At 45.1% G+C, this 21,256-nt stretch overlaps 1 protein-coding gene across 2 annotated transcripts in view; it reads right to left on the minus strand.

Moving 5' to 3' along the window:
* Nucleotides 1–4,058: 4,058 nt before the first annotated feature.
* The window catches only part of IRF3 (interferon regulatory factor 3), a 34,161-nt gene continuing 16,963 nt past the window's right edge, over nucleotides 4,059–21,256 (minus strand). The window contains exons 6-10 of one of the 2 annotated variants that reach the window (XM_040327506.1): nucleotides 20,421–20,609; nucleotides 18,918–18,992; nucleotides 15,488–15,856; nucleotides 9,190–9,308; nucleotides 4,059–4,352 (exon numbers count right to left, since the gene is read on the minus strand). In XM_040327506.1, the coding sequence (XP_040183440.1) occupies nucleotides 4,191–4,352; nucleotides 9,190–9,308; nucleotides 15,488–15,856; nucleotides 18,918–18,992; nucleotides 20,421–20,609 (914 nt within the window). In that variant the 3' untranslated portion in view covers nucleotides 4,059–4,190. The remainder of the gene's footprint in view (nucleotides 4,353–9,189; nucleotides 9,309–15,487; nucleotides 15,857–18,917; nucleotides 18,993–20,420; nucleotides 20,610–21,256) is intronic. The other variant, XM_040327507.1, reaches the window with a different exon arrangement.

A 21,256-nucleotide genomic window follows, 5' to 3' on the forward strand; every position in this document is an offset into this window, starting at 1 on the left:
TCACTTCCGCCCATAGCTCTTAAAGCAAATTTATTTTTATTTATTTTTTCAAATGCATTTAATTGCATTTTAGTCCAAATATTAGATTTGGGGTCTTTTTTCTATTACAAGGGATGTTTACATTCCTTGTAATAGGAATAAAAGTGACACTTTTTTTTTAAACGCACCCCGGCCGAGCTCGCGTTCAGAAGCGAACGCATACGTGAGCAGAGCCCGCATATGAAAACGGTGTTCAAACCACACATGTGAGGTATCGCCGCGATCGGTAGAGCGAGAGCAATAATTCTAGCCCTATACCTCCTCTGTAACTCAAAACATGCAACCTGTAGAATTTTTTAAACATCGCCTATGGAGATTTTTAAGGGTAAAACTTTCTCGCCATTCCATGAGCGGGTAAAATTTTGAAGCGTGCCATGTTGGGTATCTGTGTAACATTATTTTTCACAATATAAAACAAAATTGGGCTGACTTTACCGTTGTCTTATTTTTTAAGTCAAAAATTAATTTTTTCCAAAAAAAGTGCACTTGTAAGACCGCTGCACAAATACGGTGTGACAAAGTATTGCAACGACCACCATTTTATTCTTTAGAATTTTTTTTTTAACTTGTAAACAACAAATCTCAGAAAGACAATCGGTCCTTAAAGCGGAGCTCCGCTGTAAAAATAAATATTAAAAGCCAGCAGCTACAAATACTGCAGCTGCTGACTTTTAATATTAGGACACTTACCTGTCCTGGAGTCCAGCGACGTCAGCAGCAGATGACGAGCAATCGCTCGTCACTCTGCTGCCCCCACCGCCATCCTCGGTGAGGGAACCAGGAAGTGAAACATTGCGGCTTCACTGCCTGGTTCCCTACGGCGCATGCGAGAGTCATGCTGCGCCGTGCTCACTGGTCCCCGCTGTGTTCTGGGAGCCGTGTGTTTCCCAGAACACAACAGGGGGGAGGAACTGACGTTCTGCCCGCAGTCTACCCGCAGACTGGTGGGTGCAAATACTTCTCTTAGACGGGTATCTGCACCCCCCTCCCCCCTGAAAGGTGCCAAATGTGAGGGGGGGGGGAGGGTTCCGATGAGCGGAAGTTCCACTTTAGGGTGGAGCTTCGCTTAAGGTGGTTAAGCCACAGTCAGTATTCAGCGCAATAAAAATTACAACCTGCTGCGTCGCTCTGTGTCACAACAGAACACAGTGTGATGCGTTTTTGTGTATTGAGTTTCAGTGCATGTAAAGGGCAATCCATTAAAAATGTATTGGCTGTAATGCACATTGTTGCATTGAAATGTAGGTCTTGTTTTTTTTTGCACCGCAACATGATGTCAGATATAAATAGGCTGCGCTGCCGCTGTTGCTTGTTTAATATCCAACTAATTTTATTGTAAGAAGTGCAAACTCACAAAGCCAGACTGCAGCACATCACTTCACTGTCAGGCCCTCTCCTACTTCTTCGAAGCGTTTCTCCCCAATAGGGGCTTAGTCATAAATGTCTCAGTGCCACCCTAATGACTAAGCTTCTATTGGGGAGCAACGCATTAAAAGGGCATGAGAGGGTCTGAGGGTGAAGTGAAGCAATCTGGCTCAGTGGACGCACTACGTATAAAAAAGCTTGGTGTATAACGAGAAAAAAATCTGTAAGACCAACTGGAGAGGTAATATCTTTATTTATGTATAACAGTAACACGTTGTAGAACATTGTAACACAGCGGCATTGTGGAGGTGCAATGGGTCACCATTGAAAATGAATAAGATCGCACTGCACTAGTGTGAATCGGCCCAATGTTGCTATTTCTTCATTGGGTAGCATAGAGGCTTGCTTTTAGTGGTTAGCACTTCTACCCTGCGGCAGTGCCATCTTAAGAGCATTATAGGCCCCCGGGCAATACAGTGCACTGGGGCCCTGTCTACACAATCACGCATGAGAATTTACTGACAAAAAACATAAAATTTACTGGCAGAACCACATTTTTTTTTTTTTTCAAATAACAGTTTTTTATTTTCATAAAAGGTCAGTACAAAATATAGCAGAACCACATTTTTTACTGCCACTGCAAAAAAAGTACCTAAAATTACAGTTTTCAGTGCCGAACAATGCAAATGTCAGTATTTAAACTATAAACATATAGCTAGTGCTATTAGCAATGTGTTTAAGTTTAACAAAAGTAAAACAAAAATTCTTCATTGACATGAAGGTCAGGTTACTATAACCCAGCCAGTACAGAGTTTCCTCTTACATCAGAGTCTGCAGGATTCCCCCTTACAGTGAAAGGGAACTCTTATGTAAAGAGGAACGCTGCAGATCATGATCTAAGGGGGGAACTCTGATGTGGAGGGGGGCTCTGGTGACCAGAGACCACCTTATATCAGAGTCCACTGCTTTCTCTTTCCCACTTACATCAGGGTCCGCACACTGAGTTCCCCCTTGCATTGTAAGGGGGAATCCTGCAGACTCTGATGTAAAGGGGAACTCTGATGTGGGGGGCACTCTGGTGACCAGAGACCACCTTCCGTAGAGTAAATACACTAAGGTAAGGGGGGTCACTAATATAGGGGGGGGGACCTTTATATCAGTGCCCCCTTACATTTTTGCATTCACTCCCCCCCTTACATCAGCAACCCCCCGCACTCGTGGAGGACCGGATCTTCTCTGTGATTTCCGCAAACTGGGCATGGGCAGTTCTAACCCGTCACTCTCCACAATTTTTTACTGGGGTTGCGGGGCAGCCGGTGGGGCCCCCAGGCAAGCGGGGCCCCCGGGCAACTTCCCAGCGTGCCCAATGGAAAAGATGGCCCTGGTTCGAATCCCAACTAGGATGTTGTCTGCATGGAGTTCTCCCTGTGCTTGCGTGGGTTTCCTCCATGTACTCCAGTTTTCTCCCACACTGGTCGATCAATTGGCTCCTGTCCACATTGGCCCTAGTATGTGAGGTAGAGAACTTTGATTGTAGGTTCCTTGAGGTCAGTGATTCATGTGAATATACAATATGTAAAGTGCTGTGTAAATTGTTGGTGATATATAAATACCTCTAATAATAATTAGGCTGCGTTTTTCCTGGTTTAACCACTTAAGGACCAGCCCATGTACATATACGTCCACAATATGGCACGTACAGGCACATGGGCGTATAGGTACGTCCTCGCCTATTAGCGGGTGGGGGGTCCGATCGGGACCCCCCCCGCTACATGCGGAGGTCGGGTCCGCTCGGGGAGCGATCCGGGACCACGGCGCGGCTATTTGTTTATAGCCGCTCCGTCGCGATCGCTCCCCGGAGCTGAAGAACGAGGAGAGCCGTGTGTAAACACGGCTTCCCCGTCCTTCACTATGGCGGCGCATCGATCGCGTCATTCCCTTTATAGGGAAGACACGATCGATGACGTCATTCCTACAGCCACACCCCCAAACAGTTGTAAACACATACTAGGTGCACCCTAACTCCTACAGCGCCACCTGTGGTTAACTCCCAAACTGCAACTGTCATTTTCACAATAAAGAATGCAATTTAAATGCATTTTTTGCTGTGAAAATGACAATGGTCCCAAAAATGTGTCAAAATTGTCCGAAGTGTCCGCCATAATGTCGCAGTCACGAAAAAAATTGCTGATCGCCGCCATTAGTAGTAAAAAAAAAATAAAAAATAAAAATGCAATAAAACTATCCCCTATTTTGTAAACACTATAAATTTTGCGCAAACCAATCGATAAACGCTTATTGCGATTTTTTTTACTAAAAATAGGTAGAAGAATACGTATCGGCCTAAACTGAGGAAAAAAAATGTTTTTATATATGTTTTTGGGGGATATTTATTACAGCAAAAAGTAAAAAATATTGCTTTTTTTTCAAAATTGTCGCTCTATTTTTGTTTATAGCGCAAAAACTAAAAACCGCAGATGTGATCAAATACCACCAAAAGAAAGCTCTATTTGTGGGGAAAAAAGGACGCCAATTTTGTTTGGGAGCCACGTCGCACGACCGCGCAATTGTCTGTTAAAGCGACGCAGTCCCGAACTGTAAAAACCCCTTGGGTCTTTAGGCTGCATATTGGTCCGGGGCTTAAGTGGTTAATCCAGCTCATCGGTGCTATCCCAAGGAGTAACCACACATTAGGAAAAAAAAAGTCTGGCATGGAATTACCATCACTTTTTCCACACGCAGTAATGGTCCTGTACTTTTCTACAATTATAATAAAGCTAATTTTGTCACCAGTCCATCCTTTCTTCAATGCTCCTCAGAAACGAAAGGACAGAACTTTGACTAGATAATGAGTCCGAGATTTCCAGGTTCAGATCACTGCTGGTTAGCGATGAGGCTCCAGTCCCGTGACTTAACTCATGAAGCAAACGCATGACCACCGGTATGATCTACACAGGGCAAAAAAAAAAAAGAGTTACCACAAACACGCACATTGCTGGTCATATAAGTGTAGGGGACCGCCATTACAGAGGGATCCATTTCTTTCACGTTTTCTACATTTAGAAATGCTGCAATGTATGAGAATACTGGTATGAAAAGCATAGATGGATGCTGATATACTCTGACCCTCAGGATCCACACTACTTCCTGCATAGTGAATCTGAACCTTTTATTTTCTGATTTGAGGAAAAGTGTGCAGTGGCTAAGTGGTTAGCACATCCGCCTAGTATCACTAGGGTTGTTGGGTCAAATCCCAACCAAGACACTACCTGCCTGGAGTTTGCATGTTATCCTGTGCCTGCGTGGTACACAGGTTTCCTCCCATACTTCAAAGAAATGCTGGTAGGTTAATTGGCCTTAGGATATGTATGAATGGGAGTTTGGGACCTGAGATTGTAAGCTCCTTGAGGGCAGGGACGGATGTGAATGTGAGATATATATATATATATATATATATATATATATATATATATATATACTGGGCCGGATTCAGACACCTGAGCGTATCTTTCCTCCGGCGTAACGTATCTCCGATACGTTACGCCGCTGTAACTTTGGGCGCAAGTTCTGTATTCAGAAAGAACTTGCGCCCTTATTTGCGGCGTAACGTATGTGTTGCGGCGTAACGTATGTGTTGCGGCGTAAGGCCGAGTAATTAAAATGGAGATGTCGGGGGCGTGTTGTATTTAAATTTGACTTGACCCTGCGTTATTTACGTTTGTTTTTTAACGGCGCATGCGCCGTCCGTAAAATATCCCAGTGTGTATTGCGCCAAAGTACGCCGTAAGGACGTATTGGAATCGTCCTTGCGGCAGGAGAGGGTCTGAGGGTGAAGTGAAGCAATCTGGCTCAGTGGACGCACTACGTATAAAAAAGCTTGATGTATAACAAGAAAAAAATCTGTAAGACCATCTGGAGAGGTAATACGCAAACAACGTAAAATGTTCAAAATTCGACGCGGGAACGACGGCCATACTTAACATAGGATACGCCGCACATACCCCTCATATAGCAGGGGTAACTTTACGATGGAAAAAGCCGAACGCAAACGACGTAAAAAAAAAAGGGCCGGGCGGTCATTCGTTTCTGAATCGGCGTAAATACTAATTTGCATATTCCTTGCGTAAACATACGGAAGCGCCACCTAGCGGCCAGCCAGAAAATGCAGCCTAAGATACGACGGTGTAAGACACTTACACCTGTCGGATCTTAGGGATATCTATGCGTAAATGATTCTCTGAATCAGGCGCATAGATACGACCTCCCGCACTCAGAGATACGACGGCGTTTGGGGATACGCCGTTGTATCTCTTTTCTGAATCTGGCCCACTGTATATATGTAAAGCACTGCATAAATTGACAGAGCTGTACAAGTACCTGTAATAAATAAGTGTAAGTCATTATGTGCTGCTAGTGGGGACTGTACCGTTCGTGACCCTGCCAATGACAATTTGCTGCAGTGAGTATCACTAATGTCAGAATCGCCAAAGAGACTGCCTGTCTTTCCCTATTGAATTGCTCCCTCTGTAGCTGAGACTATAAGACGTTGCTCCCATCACTAGCGACTGATGCCGCGTACACACGACCGTTTTTAATGTCATGGAAAAAACAATGTTTTTCTCAACGTGATTCTTGTCAAGCCTGCCTTGCATACACACGATCGTGAAAAAAAATGCTCGCGCAAAGCGCAGTGACGTACATCACGTACGACGGCACTATAAATAGGAAGTGCCATTCGATTGGCGACACCCTTTGGGCTGATTATGCAAATTTCCCTTCCCCTTTCCCGCCTGCTTATAAGCATTCGCATTTTTTTCCCCGTTAAAGCCTACACAGGACCGTTTTTCATGACGTGAAAAACGACGAGGGAAAAATAGAGCATGTTCTAAATTTTTAATGCCCATTTTTCACGTCGAGAAAAATGCTCTGGAGCCCACACACGGTCATTTTTAATGACCAATTAAAAAAATAGAATTTTTCTCATCATGAAAAACGGTCGTGTGTACGCGGTAATGAGAGTCCTGACAGCAACATTTTGCTACCTCTGTCAGGACGAGGGATTCCATAGGGACAGACAGGAAGGAACCCTCTTACCCATCCTGCCACTGTGGCGACTTTGACAAATGGTCAGTGTCAGATTCATGCGGCTGACATCAGCCTTCTGCATTTATTTTACATAAACTAAAGGAGAGGTTCTCCTGCATTTCAATATATTTGTATTTAGATGCATTCATTGGGCCAGATTCACGTAGATCAGCGGATCTATAGATCCGCTCGATCTACGTGATTTAAGATCCGCTCCCGCAAGTTTGGGAGGCAAGTGGGTAATTCACAAACCACTTACCTCCAAACTTGCGGCGGCGGATCGTAAAACCCCCGGCGGAATTCAAATTCCGCGGCTAGGGGGAGTGTACTATTTAAATCAGGCGCGTTCCCGCGCCGATTTAAATGCGCATGCGCCGTCCGGGGAATTTCCCAGCGTGCATTGCTCCCACTGACATCGCTAGGACGTCAGTGGTTTCGACGTGAGCGTGACTTGCGACGCGCGTGTTTGTGAATCGGCGTACGCAAACGACGTAAGAAAATTCAAACTCGACGCGGGAACGACGGCTATACTTAACATTGGATGCGCCTCATAGAAGCAGGGGTAAGTATACGCCGGGAAAGCCGCTACGGAAACGTCGTAAGAAGACTGCGTCGGGTCCGCGTACGTTCGTGAATTTGCGTATCTCGCGGATTTACATATTATTCAACGTAAATCAGCGGGAACGCCCCCGGCGCCATTTTTAAATTGAAAATAAGATCCGACCGTGTAACACAGTGTAACACTGTCGGATCTTAGCCATATCTATGCGTACCTGATTCTATGAATCAGACGCATAGATAGGACCAATTTCAGGCAGTGTAAGTCAGAGATACGACGGTGTATCTGGAGATACACCGTCGTATCTCTTTGTGAATCTGGCCCAGAGTTTCTAATCTGGACACACACAATTGGGTAGATTCACACACAATGGCCTAAAATTAGGACGGCCTAGCCTACTCTTTTTAGGCTACATCGCCGAAAATTATTTAGGTTAGAAGTGATTCTCAAACCACTTACCTTAAAATTTTCGGCGGCGTAGCCTAAAACGAGCGGGCGTAAGCGCGCCTAATTTAAATGACTGGGAGGGGGGCGTGTATTATTGAAATGAGGCTTGACCTCACGTTTTTTACACTGCGCATGCGCCGGGCGACTACATTTCCCAGTGCGTATTGCGGCTAAGTAGGCCGTACGGGCCTATTGATTTAGACGCGTACGTAAACTACGTAAATCCCGATTCGCGGACTACTTGCGCAAACGACGTAAAAAATTCGAACCTCGCGGCGGGAACGGCGGCCATACTTAACATTGTTATTCCACCTCATAGGTGGAATAACTTTAGGCGGCCTATCGCGTACGGAAACGACGTAACTCGACGGTGTAGGCCCGGCGTACGCTCGTAAATCGTCGGGAATCGGCGTATCCCCTCATTTACATAATCTAGGCCGGCCGCAATGGCAGCGCCATCTAGCGGGCAAAAGAAACATTGCAGCCTAAGATAGAATGGCGCAAGCCGTCCTATCTTAGGTATGTTTAAGTGTATCTCTGTTTGAGAATACACTTAAACATAGGCCGGCTTAGATTCAGAGTTAGGTCGGCTTATCTGTAGATAAGCCGGCCTAACTCTTTGTGAATCTACCTAAATGTTAATTTCTCTAAACACAGCCAAACTAAGTACACCTTAATGGACCCCCTTACATGGGATATACTACAGCCTATGCCCATGCAAGGCCCTTGTTTACCTGCATGGGGAGGCATAAATGTTCTGTGCGTCCCCATGCAGACAGTCCCATTGCTGTCAATTGCCTGTCCCCAAACTCATACTGAACACCTGTGCATTCCCATGCAGGTAAACACGGCCTCGCAATGATTATGCTGTAGTGCGGCCCGTGTGAACAAGGCCAAATGCACAGTGTGAATTATAACATTTAAAATCATTATATGCTTTAGGCCCCTTTCACACTGAGGAGTTTTTCAGGCGTTACATCGCTAAAAATAGCGCTGCTATACCGCCTGAAAAACTCCTGCCCAGCCTTCTCAATGTGAAAGCCAGAGGGCTTTCACACTGAGGAGATGCGCTGGCAGGAGAGAAAAAAATCTCCTGCAAGCAGCATCTTTGGAGCGGTGAGAGGAGCGGTATGTATCCCGCTTCTTCCCATTTAAAACAATGGGAAACCGCGGTAATACTGCCCGCAATGCGCCTCTGCAGAGGCGCATTGCGGGCGGTATTAACCCTTTATCCGCCGCTAGCGGGGGTTAATACCGCACCGCTAGCGGCCGAATCCCACGGCAATTCCGACGATATAGCGCCACTATTTTTAGCGGCGCTATACCGCTACCGCGCCTCCCGCCCCAGTGTGAAAGGGGCCTTAGAAATGTGGCCTTATTCACACAGTTTTTTATATGGTCCAGGTAGAGGATTCTAATGGTTTGGAATGCCAGGTGGTTCTGGACAGCTGCAGCCGCTTGGCCTGTACAAAGCAATGACAGGCTGGCTAGAGCTGCAGCTGTCCACCACTGTTTGCATGGATCTGCAGAGCCAATTGTACCTATGGTTAGGGACAGATGATCAGCCCTGGACGAAATCTGTACTTACTCAAAAGTAAAAAAAATAAAAACATTTGGTTCCAAAGCATTGTTGTCCTTGATTGCCCCAACCCCACGTATGTTACAGTACCATTTCTACAGTACTTGTTACTCACTTCAACCATAATGCATTTCTCTCGCCATGGTTGGCCATCTGGCCATGTTTCCCCAAGACAAATCCATATGGAATACTGTGGAGATTCTTTACTCCTCCTTTCAACAAATTCAATTAATTCTGGTAGGAAATAATAAAAGCATTTACACAATCTTATGGAACAGTTACCAACATATCAAACTAATCTTACAAGAGGTGCTCATCCATGGGCCAGTAATGAGCATATTGGACATTATGTGGGCCAGTGTATGAAGACAGAACAAACCTTCCAAAATCATTCAATCTGGACACTATGGAGCAGATCCTCGTACAGCGGCGCATTTATGCGCCGGGCGTAGCGTATCTAAGATACACTACGCCGCCGTAGCATACTTTTTTTTTTAATCCACAAAGAATCCGCGCCGTAAGTCACAGCGGCGTAGTGTATCTTTGGCGGCGTAATGGCGCGGAATTCAAATGGCTGTGATGGGGGCGTGTTTTATGTAAATACGTTGTGACCCGACGTAAACAACGTTTTTTTTTTAACTGCGCATGCGGCGTCCGTGGGGGTATCCCAGTGCGCATGCTCGAAATTAACCCAGAACAAGCCAATGCTTCCGACGGTGACGTCATTCTACGCAAATCCCTATTTGCGAACGACTTACGCAAACAACATAATTATTTCAAATTTCTACGCGGGAAGGACGGCCATACTTAACATTGAGTACGCCTCATAACAGCAGCTTTAACTATATGCCGGAAAAAGCCGAACGCAAACGACGTAAAAAAATGCGCCGGACGTACGTTCATGGATCGCCGTAACTAGCTAATTTGCATACTCGACGCGGAATTCGACAGAAACGCCACCTAGCGGCCGCCGAAAAATTGCAGCTTAGATCCGACGGCGTACTAAGACATACGCCTGTCGGATCTAGCCGAGATGCCGTCGTATCTTGTTTTGAAGATACAAAACAAAGATACGACGCGCAAAATTTTGAAATTACGCGGCGTATCAAGAGATACGCCGGCGTAATACTTTTGTGGATCTGCCCCTATGGGGTATAGTTAGAAAGAAGAGGATCTGACATTCACCAAACATTCACTGCAGGTGAAGCTTCCTGTTGTGTTAAATTACAGTGATTGATGAACTTGTGCATCATATATATTACCAAAAGTAAAGTATTGGGACGCCTGCCTTAAGGCCCCTTTCACACTGGGACGGCAGGTGTGCCGACAGTATAGCGGCACTATACCGTCGGAATTGTGGCGGTATTTGGCCACTAGCGGTGTGGTTTTAACCCCCGCTAGCAGCCAAAAAAAGGGTTATTACCGCCCGCAATGCGCCTCTTCAGAGGCACATTGCCGGCGGCATAGCCACGGTGTCCCATTGTTTTCAATGGGAAGGAGCGGTGGACGAGCGGTAAACACACCGCTCCAAAGATGCGGCTAGCAGAACTTTTGGAGCGGTCCTGCTAATGCACTGCCTCAGTGTGAAAGCACTCGGGCTTTCACACTGAGACTGCAGGGCAGGAGTTTTTCAGGCAGTATTTAGGCGCTATTTAAACCCTATTTTCCATCCGTCTGGGGGATTGGATCAGATGAAAACGGACTCTACGGTCCGTATTCATCTGATCCCCCATAGAGGAGAGCGGCGCTCTGACAGGTCGGTCCATGCACAGTGTGCAGAGACAGACCTGTCACCTGTCTGCTCAGCGAGGTTTGACGGAGCGATCCCCGTTGAGCAAAGCAGAGCCCGCACACGGGATAGCCCTGCGTGGAAGGGCCCTTACATTGGTAGTCAGTGGGAAGAAAGCCCCACTCCTACATTGGTGGTCATTAGGAAGAATGTCCGAATTACAGCAGTGGTTGGAATTACACCACTACAGACAGCCAAAAGGATTGTTGATATCATGCCACTGTCTTTGCCAGGTGGCGTCAGAAGAGGAACTACGCAGGAATCATCAAATGGTCAATCAGCCACAGCTCAAGGAATCCATCCAACCCCCTGAACCGCGGTTAAGAATAGCTAGGTATATATATACTGTATATAGTAAAACCTTGGTTTGAGAGTAACTTGGTTTAAGAGCGTTTTGCAAGACAAGCTATTTTTTTTTTATAAATTTTGCCTTGATATACAAGCGAAAAGAGGAGCCTCTAAGTGTAGCAATATGGTTACATTTAATGAAGGTACAACATTTAGCAACTTATTGCTACACTCAGGTCCCATACACACGAGAGGATTTATCCGCAGATACGGTCCAGCGGACCGTATCCGCGGATAAATCCTCTCGAGGATTTCAGAAGATTTCTATGCGATGGCGTGTACACACCATCGCATTGAAATCCCCGCTGAAATCCTCTGCCGATGACGTGTCGCGCCGTCGCCGCTATTATGACGCGGCGACGGGCGCGACGCTGTCATATAAGGAATTCCACGCATGCGTCAAATCATTACGACGCGTGCGGGGAATCCCTATGGACGGATGGATCCGGTAAGTCTGTACAGACGAGCGGATCCATCCGTTGGAATGGTTTCCAGCAGATGGATTTGTTGAGCATGTCAGCAAATATCCGATCTGCTGGAATCCATCCCAGGGGAGATTTATCTGCGGATAAATATCCGACGGAGTGTACACACCATAGGATCTATCCGCAGAAACCCATTTGATGGGATTTATCTGCGGATAGATTCTATGGTGTGTATGGGGCCTTAGAGGTGCCTCTCTTCTCTTTTATACCCTGTAAAAAAAAAATGCTTTGATATACAAGTGCTTTGGATTACAAGCATGTTTCTGGAACGAATTATGCTCACAATCCAAGGTTTTACTGTATATAGAAAAAATTCTATGGGATTGCTGCACAAAAACTTATTTTTATTGAAAAATGTGTCAAAAACACATCAAAAACGTCATCTGTACAATCAGGCAATCATGATAATGACAGTTTCGGGATATTCTGGATCACGCCCTTTTTCAGAACATCATGCCTATACACCGATCACAAATGTGACTGAATATATAGTTCAACATCAATTTATTAATGGAAACAAACATGCAAGTAATCTGGAATTAATCGATCAATCAATTAGAACATCACTCTGTAACATCATGCTTGAATGTATTACGATCCTTTGAATCCCAAGGTTACATGTAACGATAAATTCTCACACCCTATTGGGTATACCTATCAGGAATCCTAGAAACAAATTAACAAATGATCAATTATAAAGGATATCATAAATATAAACCTTTCCGTTAGTATGATAAAAATATGACGTGTATAAATGTCTATGAATGTTATAAACACCCATATGCACAAATAACCTCCATCATATATTTGATAAATCGCATATGTAACATCACATATGCCAGGGATATGCAATTAGCGGACATCCAGCTGTTGCAAAACTACAAGTCCCATCATGCCTCTGCCTCTGGGTGTCCTGCTTGTGGCTGTCAGAGACTTGCTATGCCTCATGGGATTTGTAGTTCTGCAACAGCTGGAGGTCCGCTAATTGCATATCCCTGACATATGCGATATACAACAAAAAATCACACATGTGATGAATTATGCACAAATAGATGAGCAGAAAAACTAAAAATGGTATGAATCGCACATGCAACACCACATATGCGATATACGAAGAAAAAAATCGCACATGCGATGAATATTGCACAAATAGATGATCAGAATTTTTTTTAAATGGTAGAACCTTCATCATATATGTGATGAATCGCATATGCGACCTCACATATGCGATATACGTGGAGGTAACAGAGAATTAGAATTGAGAAAGCTGGAGGTTAAATGGATACATCGGCTCAATTCCCCTCAGCCGAAGGGGTTAAATTCTGATTTCGATTTGTATCTGTTTCTTTGATCATGATAGAATTAACAGAATCTGACACCATTTTAGTTTTCTTTGCTCATTTATTTGTGCAATATTCATCACAAATGCGATTGACTTGGACCCCATACACAAGATATAGAGACGGGGATCTTTGAGGGGGGAGGAGGGAGGAGAGGAGAGGGGGACTCCGGGGAAGGGTTTTTTTTTTTTTTTTTGGTGGGAAGGGGTGGGGGGAGGCTGGGGAGGATAGGGAGGGTACTGGAAATTGGAAGAAGAGGTATATTGTTTTTTGGATAATAAGACATCATCAAGTTATGTAGTAGTATATAAAAGCCATATATATCTGTAAATGTAGCAACTAAGTATGGATAAAAATGAAAGGAAAAATTTATAAAATAAAGAATTAAAAAACAAATGCGATTTTGTCCTTGTATTTTGCATATGTGAAGTCGCATATGTGATTCATCACATATATGATGGAGGTTATACCATTTTAATTTTTTTCTGCTCATCTATTTGTGCAATATTCATCACATATATGATTTTTTGACGTTGCATGTGCGATTCATACCATTTTTTGATTTCTGCTCATCTATTTGTGCAATATTCATCACATATGCAATTTTTTCCTTATATATCGCATATGTGATGTTACAAATGCGGTTTATCAAATATATGATGGAGGTTATTTATGCATATGGGTGTTTATAACATTCATAGACATTTAGGCTAGGATTCCTGATAGGTATACCCAATAGGGTATTCCAAGGATCGTAAACATGATGTTACAGAAAGATGTTCTAATTGATTGATTGATTGATCGATTGATTCCAGATTTCTTGCATGTTTGTTTCCATTAATTAATTGATGTTGAACTATATATTCAGTCACATTTGTGATCAGTGTATAGGCATGATGTTCTGAAGAAGGGGGCGTGATCCAAAATAGCCCAAAACTGTCATTATTATAATTGCCTGATTGCACAGATGACGTTTTTGATGGCTTTTTGACAAATTTTTCAATAAAAATACGTTTTTGTGCAGCAATCCCATTGAATTTTTTATCTATATCGAAGCCGGTGGGAAGGCTTGATTGCTATGTACTTCTTGCTGTGACTGACGTGCACCTCACCCTTTGGACTTTCTATATATATCTATATATATCTATACATCTATATTTATATTAGTCCTAACTTCTCAGGTTAGAGATAACTATGGGGAGGAGATAACTATGACATTGGGGTGTATGCAGGGCTGAACTGGGACAAAAATTTGGCCCTGGACTTCATCCAGACTGGCCCACTTTGACAGGTCTCTCCCATGGGGGCCGGACAACTCCCGCAAAACCGCCACCCAAGCCCCCTCTCCCCCTTCACTAGCCACTAGTCGTTCTACTTTATTAGAGTAGAACGGCTGGTACTGGTACTTTTATAGGCAGTACCAGTGGGGAAGCTAGACATTATTTCACCTGGGGAAAAGAATCAGTTCGGTGCCCCCCTTTATGGGACAAGATTAAGCAGAAGTGAGAAACTCCCAGGCCATAGCTGTTGAGTCAGCTGTCTGTCCCCTCCCCCCATGCTCCTCTGTCGTCCCCCTGCTTCTCTGTTCCCCCCAGGTGAGCGCTGCGGGAAGGGAGAGACAGAGGAGCAGAGGGGGGCGGCGGTCTGCTGTCACTGAAGCCAGCCCACTGAGCCATCGGCCCACCGGGAAACTCCCTGTAGTCCCAATGGCCAGTCCATCCCTGAGTGTATGGGTGTAAAGTCTCAGTACTTGAGATGTCTCTTAAAGCCAAATACCAGGCAAACAGCTTAAAACACATAAAATACATATGAAGGATATCTTTACCTGCCAGTCCCGAGATGTACACAGTTCTGCTGCACATGACAGCCCTGTCTGGCAGGGCAGAGAACCTGATTTTTTTTCTTCAGCTCCCTAACACTTAGACCCCTTTCACACTGAGGAGTTTTTCAGGTGGTACAGCGCTAAAAATAGTGCTGCTATACCACCTGAAAAAACTCCTTCACTGCCTACTCAATGTGAAAGCCCGAGGGCTTTCACACTGAGGCGATGCGCTGGCGGGAGATAAAAAAATCTCTTGTCAGCAGCATCTTTGGAGCGGTTAGAGGAGCGGCATGTATACCGCTCCTTCCCGTTTAAAACAATGGGAAACCGCGGCAATACCGCTCGCAATGCGCATTGCAGGCGGTATTAACCCTTTATCGACTGCTAGCGATTCGCGCGGCAATCCCGGCGGTATAGCGCAGCTATTTTTATCGGCGCTATACCGCCACCACGGCTCCTGCTCCAATGTGAAAGGCGCCTTACAGGTCTCCTCCTCACTCCACCCTGTGACAGCCTGTGTGACTGGACATTGAAAGGAGAAACACAGCACACTGATGAGCTCATCTCTCCATCACTATGATCTCTACTCCTATTAGCATTGTAATGCATGTAGCCAGCTTTATACATACCAGTAACAAACTGCTGAAGAGTGTACAAGACACTGTAGTCATTTTTGTCTATTGGACTGGGCAGACGTGTGGTAGGTGTATCTGTTATGGTCCAAAAACTACGACAGTTGCCCAATCTAATTGCACAGATTGTCCCGTCACGGACTTCCACACGGGTTCCTTGATCCAGGTTGGTCATAATGTGGTTCACTGCTTGAATCAGTATCCGATCAGTAACTTTTTCCTTAGCCAGGGGTAGAATCACATCCTCCAAATAGCTTTCCGGCGGCGAATGTTGTTTGGAAGTCAGGCAGAATCCAAATCGGTTGGTTACTGTGGTGCTTTTAACTTTGGTTCCTCGGTAATAAATGTTGACTTCAAAATCAGTTTCTGTAGCGAAGAGAGAGAGAAAAGACGTTATGTCCAAACTAAGACCTGCCGATCAGCAAATACTTGTATCTGCGTTTGTGTTCACAGGCACGGGAGACAGGGGAGCCGCTGGAGTGTCTAAGATGCTGTTGCTCCGCCTCCCATGCCATTGAAAAGAGAATGACGATCTCAGCAGCACAGCTGCCTCACCTTTACCCCGCCCGCTTTTTTTGCTGGGGAAGAGGGAATGGGCATGACCGCTGAGAGGTGTCTGTGCACCAATGGATGTAATAGACATGAGAACGAGCTCGTAACATGTCATACTTTAAAATTGCACACACTTGTGGAATGGCGCCAAACTTCGGTACTTAAAAATCTCCATAGGCAACGCTTTAAGTTTTTTCTACAGGTTACATGTTTAGAGTTGCAGAGGAGGTCTAGTGCTAGAATTATTGCTCTCGTTCTAACATTCGCAGCGTATGTAACCTGTGTGTATCTGGCTCTGATACTAGCCAGTGCCTCACCAGTCACTGACCTCACCGCACGTCCCTGCAGTGTTGATGGGGGAATCCCTCCCACAGAGCAACTTGGTTACATAGTAGGTGTGGTTGAATAAAAAGACACAAGTCCACCAAGTCCAACCTTGATGAAACTGTGTTCTCCTGGCAGGGGGGCGCGGGTTTCAGGAAAGAAAATCGCACCATCTAAGGGCCATGCGCTTGTGCCCATTGTCAAGTGACATTAAGCCCACGGGAATGGCAGCCAGTCCAACAGAAGCTGGCCAATGGCTGAGAGAGCTGATTGGTGTGTTCTGGCAGGGGGGGGAGGAGGAGTCCCCCTGCCAAAACACAATAGTTCAGCAGGGGAGATCCTGGGCCGTCTTTAATATTGATTGAACCCTGGGCAAACATTTTCTTGGGGCCCCCCATGCAATCTCGCTCTCCACCAATAAATATCAGCTAGACTTAAAATCTATTTACTGTATCAGATCAGGCAGCAGTTGCGATTGTTTGCCAGAGGTTACAGCATATCCATTACCACTTACTGACTGGTTGCTAGAGGTTACAGCGCACATTATGGCTCACTGATTAGTTGCTAGAGGCTACAGAACATGATTTCTGCTTGTTGATTGGTTTGGCCGCCACTATTTACATATGAATGCTCCCGTTATTTGCATATGAATGATGATTATTTACATGTAAACACAGGGTCTGCAGGTGAGTCACCTGTACACCACAATAGGGCAAAGTTGGTATCGGGACACAGCAAAGGACTAAAACTTCCAGGGACAAGGGAATTTAAACTGGGATAGTTGGCGAGTATGAGGCAGCTGCTTTGGGCCTCACAGCAATGACAGGGCCCAGGGCAGCCGCCCCTTTTGCCCTGTCTTAGCCCTGGTTCACACTGGGTACGATTTGGAACGATTTGAGATGCGATTTGACATGTCAGTGCGACGCCGCATCTGCGATTTCAAAAAGTAGTTCCTGTACTACTTTTTGCGATTTCGGGCTGCGATTTACATTAAATTGCGGCCGAAATCGCGGCAAAATCGCAGCCGAAATCGCGGTAAAATCGCGCATTTTACCGCGATTTTGAATTCGCAGCAGTGTGAACCTAGGCTTAAAGACGACCATGGGGAGGTTGCTGTACTGGTAGTTAGTACATTTGCTCCACCCAAGCTCTTCAGTTTTTTTTTGTTCAGCCCCCTGGTTTGAATGGAAAAAAAAAAACGTTAGTGTTAACCAGGCTTTAGTATTTGAGGTTAGGTTCAGCTTAAACCAAGCCTTTGCATAAAGCTGAACTCCAAGAATTGTTTGGATTGCATATTTACACTGGTCCAGTTTGCAGCAATGTAAGTATATAGCACATTACTTGTACATCAGGAAGTTGGCAATCACTGTAGCAATCTGCACTACTACAGTGGTAACCACAATCTTTTGGGTCCTGCTGGTGTTGTGTTGTGTTGTGCGGCTTACCCTCTGCACACTGACCACATGGGGTTGCTCGTTTGGCACTGGCACCATTTATAGAACTCCTTGCATTTTCTAACCACTTAAAGATCGCCTGCCCGCTTCTGACATCAGTTTCTCTATATGCCGCCCTCCTGTCCAGCGTTCTTCTGCTGCCCGTGGGCCCTTCTGCTTTCTCCTGGCCCTCTTGTGACCTTCCTTGGCAACATCTCTGCTCTCTCCCAACCCTCCGCTCTTCTCTACGCCCCTGCTGTTCTCGCCCTCTCCCCCCCACTGATCCCGTGCTCTTCTCTGGTTCCCCTCTGTCCTCTTATCTGGTCCCCTGCTCCCCCCCTTGTGCTCTCCCACCCTGAGCTCACTTCTGGTCCCCTTCTCCTGCCCCACAGCTCTGCCGGGTTGCCCTCTCCCCTCTCCCGCTGGGAATATGTCAGGATGGAGAGCGGGGTAGTGGCTAGTAAATATGTAATTTACCAGCCCCTTCTTTGTCTGGAATGACAAAGTCAGAATCCATCATTGACTCTGTCCATTCATAACTGTGGCATAGTAAATTGAGTTTACTCTGCTTCAGTTTATGAATGAGTTGGAAGCTCTGTACAGAGTGATTCCTATCCATTCGTTCTGTGCTGCTGAAGCTGCAGAGATGGAGACTGAGGGCTGTGTCCATCTCCTTTCTCTGTCTCAAAGGTGAGATATCAGGGATCTGTAAATCCCTCATATCTCACCAAAGCCCCCTAACAGGGCTCCTATTTTTTTTAAAAAAAGTAATAAAAAATAATATTGTAAAAAAATAAAATGGTAAAAAATAAATAAAAATACTGACACCAGTGGTGGAACTAACAGGGTCACAAAGCTTGCACTTATGACCAGGCCTTGGCATTCCACCACTGGGCTTGGAGGTAGGGGCCCCCAGCCAACTGTCAGGGTGCCCTTCATGGTTTCTTGCACCAGGGCCCTGAAGGTTCTAGTTACTGTAAGTAAATCACTTATGCACTAACAAATCTTTTTTTAACTACCCGTGGTGACTCTACCAAGCACCAAACTGTCAGACATTCTCAGAATTTGGGACCAATGGTTGCTGCCAATGTTCCTTTAAATAGTTTGTAAGTTCTTACCAAAGGAGTTGTAGGTAAAGTGTCTCAATATTTTTTGTTGAAACGTCTCCTGTTCTTGATCCAGGTGCACATATCCTGTTTAGTATGAAGACATTAAGATTAAAAATTTGGTATTTGTGAACTAAAACTGTAACTTTACAAATATGAGAAATGTCATAGTTTCAAAGGCTACAATGTCAAATGGCAGAATCTGAGAACGAAGATCCATACCAAAATGTAATTGTCTACACATAGATTTATTCCAAATTTAGATAAAAACAAGTCTCTGGGCTTTAAATATAAGGTAAAATTTTACAAAATATGAGGCTAAATATACATTTGTGACCAAGCTGGCCTGGGCTGCTCCAACCAGCGCTATCCTTCCAAATGATTTTTCTGAATGGCATATTTGGTGTTAGTAGATCAGTAATGCCCGCACACATGGTCGGAATTTCCGACAACAAATGTTCGATGTGAGCTTGTTGTCGGGAAAATCCGACCGTGTGTATGCTCCATCGAACATTTGTTGTCGGAATTTTCGACAACAAATGTTTGAGAGCTGGTTCTCGGAATCATTTAACTTAATTTTTCTCGGCTCTTCGTAGTGTTGTACATGACCGCGTTCTTGGCGATTGGAATTTCCGACATCATTTGTGTGACCGTGTGTATGCAAGACAAGTTTGAGCGAACATTCCGTTGTCGGGATGTCCGATCGTGTGTACGCAGCACAGAGTCCAATTTTGTTTGATTTACCACCACTAGATTTTATGTAGTGTTTTTTATGGTATTTGTTTTATTAAAACTCAACTTGAAACTTCCTCCTTGTAGTGGGGCTGCGTCCACACAGCAAGGGTTTACTGCTCCTTTAGGTCCAGGGGGCATGGTAAGGAAGATTTACTTACCCGACCCTCCACTCTTCCATGCTCCTAAACCAGTCTTGCAGCATCTTTTCCCCCCAAGTTCCTGTGGTGAGGATCATGACGTCATAGCCCTGTCTATAGCCCTGCATTGGAAGTGACAATGCTGAGGAACAGAGCATGGGAGAGCATTGTCTTCCAGAGTTGCAGAGGATCGGGTAAGTAAAATGCTTTTACACTCCCCTAGAACAAGTTAAGCCTTGCATTGCTGCTGCAGCCCCCCTACAAGGAGGAATTTCCTGGAGTTGGGCTTCCACAGGTGTAAGGAAAGAAAATGGCTTGATTTCCCCCAATTAACACAGTTAGTGTTGTGTTCTGCCGGTGGGGAGCCTTATCTGCCAAAGCAGCCGGCAGTGATCGAATGAAAAAAATCTGACAGGCTAGTTGTACTGAAGTTGATCGATGGAGCAACTTAAGTACAACCAGTCGGTTCATATATGGATTGAACCTCATCCGATAAATGCTGAACCAGCGGAGATTCGATCCATCTATGCCCAGAGTTACACCGAAACTTTTCTTTTGAAAAGGCATAAATCAGATAAAACATAAATTTGGTACTGTAATGCCAAAGCTCTTCAGTCTCAAGGTTACCTACTGTACTACCTACCAGCTTGTACTTCACTGATTACACCAGGTGGAACTTCGCTGCCAACAGCATAGGCACCCTCATAGTAGTCAGCGGCACCTTCCATAGGTACTTGTGATGGTAAAACATGGTGATCAGTTTCTTGAGCAGGTGTAATGGTATCCGGGATTGCATAAAGATTTTGGAAATCTTCCAGATCACAATATAATGCTGAAAATGTATAAAAACAACAAAAATCTAAGTAAACACTGGATCGTTTAAAGGGTTGGTTCAGCCATGACTGAGGTCTTGGGTATAGATACATGCCCATGGACGAAAAAAGTAAAAAAAAAAAAAAAAAAGGACCTATTTTTGGGAATGCAGAGCACCACAATAACCATAATAAACACAGTATGCACATCTGTGCATTATGGTGCACTATTGAAAGAGAAGTATGGCCAAAGCTTTTTTAGTCACGCTTTTCTTGTGGGTCACAGAAGGGCACTTACTTTTGGTCTGATTTGACTCAGAGTCAGTGTATAGCAGACTATAGCCCACTGTCAGCTGACGTCACAGAGCCGTTCCAGGCTCTGGAAAGATCCCAACCATATTGTCAGGATCCACCCAGCTGCCTGATTGAAGGCTGGCTCTGGCTCTTAGTGCGTGGCTAAAAGCCCCACCTCCGCAGCAGCAGAGAGGAGGACAGAACTCCTCTGCCCGATCCCGCTCCTCTCCGTGCATCCATGGAGAGGCTTGTCTCTGTCCTCCTATATCTCAGCAATCGGCAGCAGATAGGAGGACAGAACTCCTCCTACAGATCCCGCGCCTCTCTGTGCAGCCGCAGCACCCACTCCTCTCTGCCTCCCTTGGTCTCAGCA

Source organism: Rana temporaria, chromosome 10 (assembly GCF_905171775.1).
Source record: "Rana temporaria chromosome 10, aRanTem1.1, whole genome shotgun sequence".
Lineage (NCBI taxonomy): Eukaryota > Metazoa > Chordata > Amphibia > Anura > Ranidae > Rana > Rana temporaria.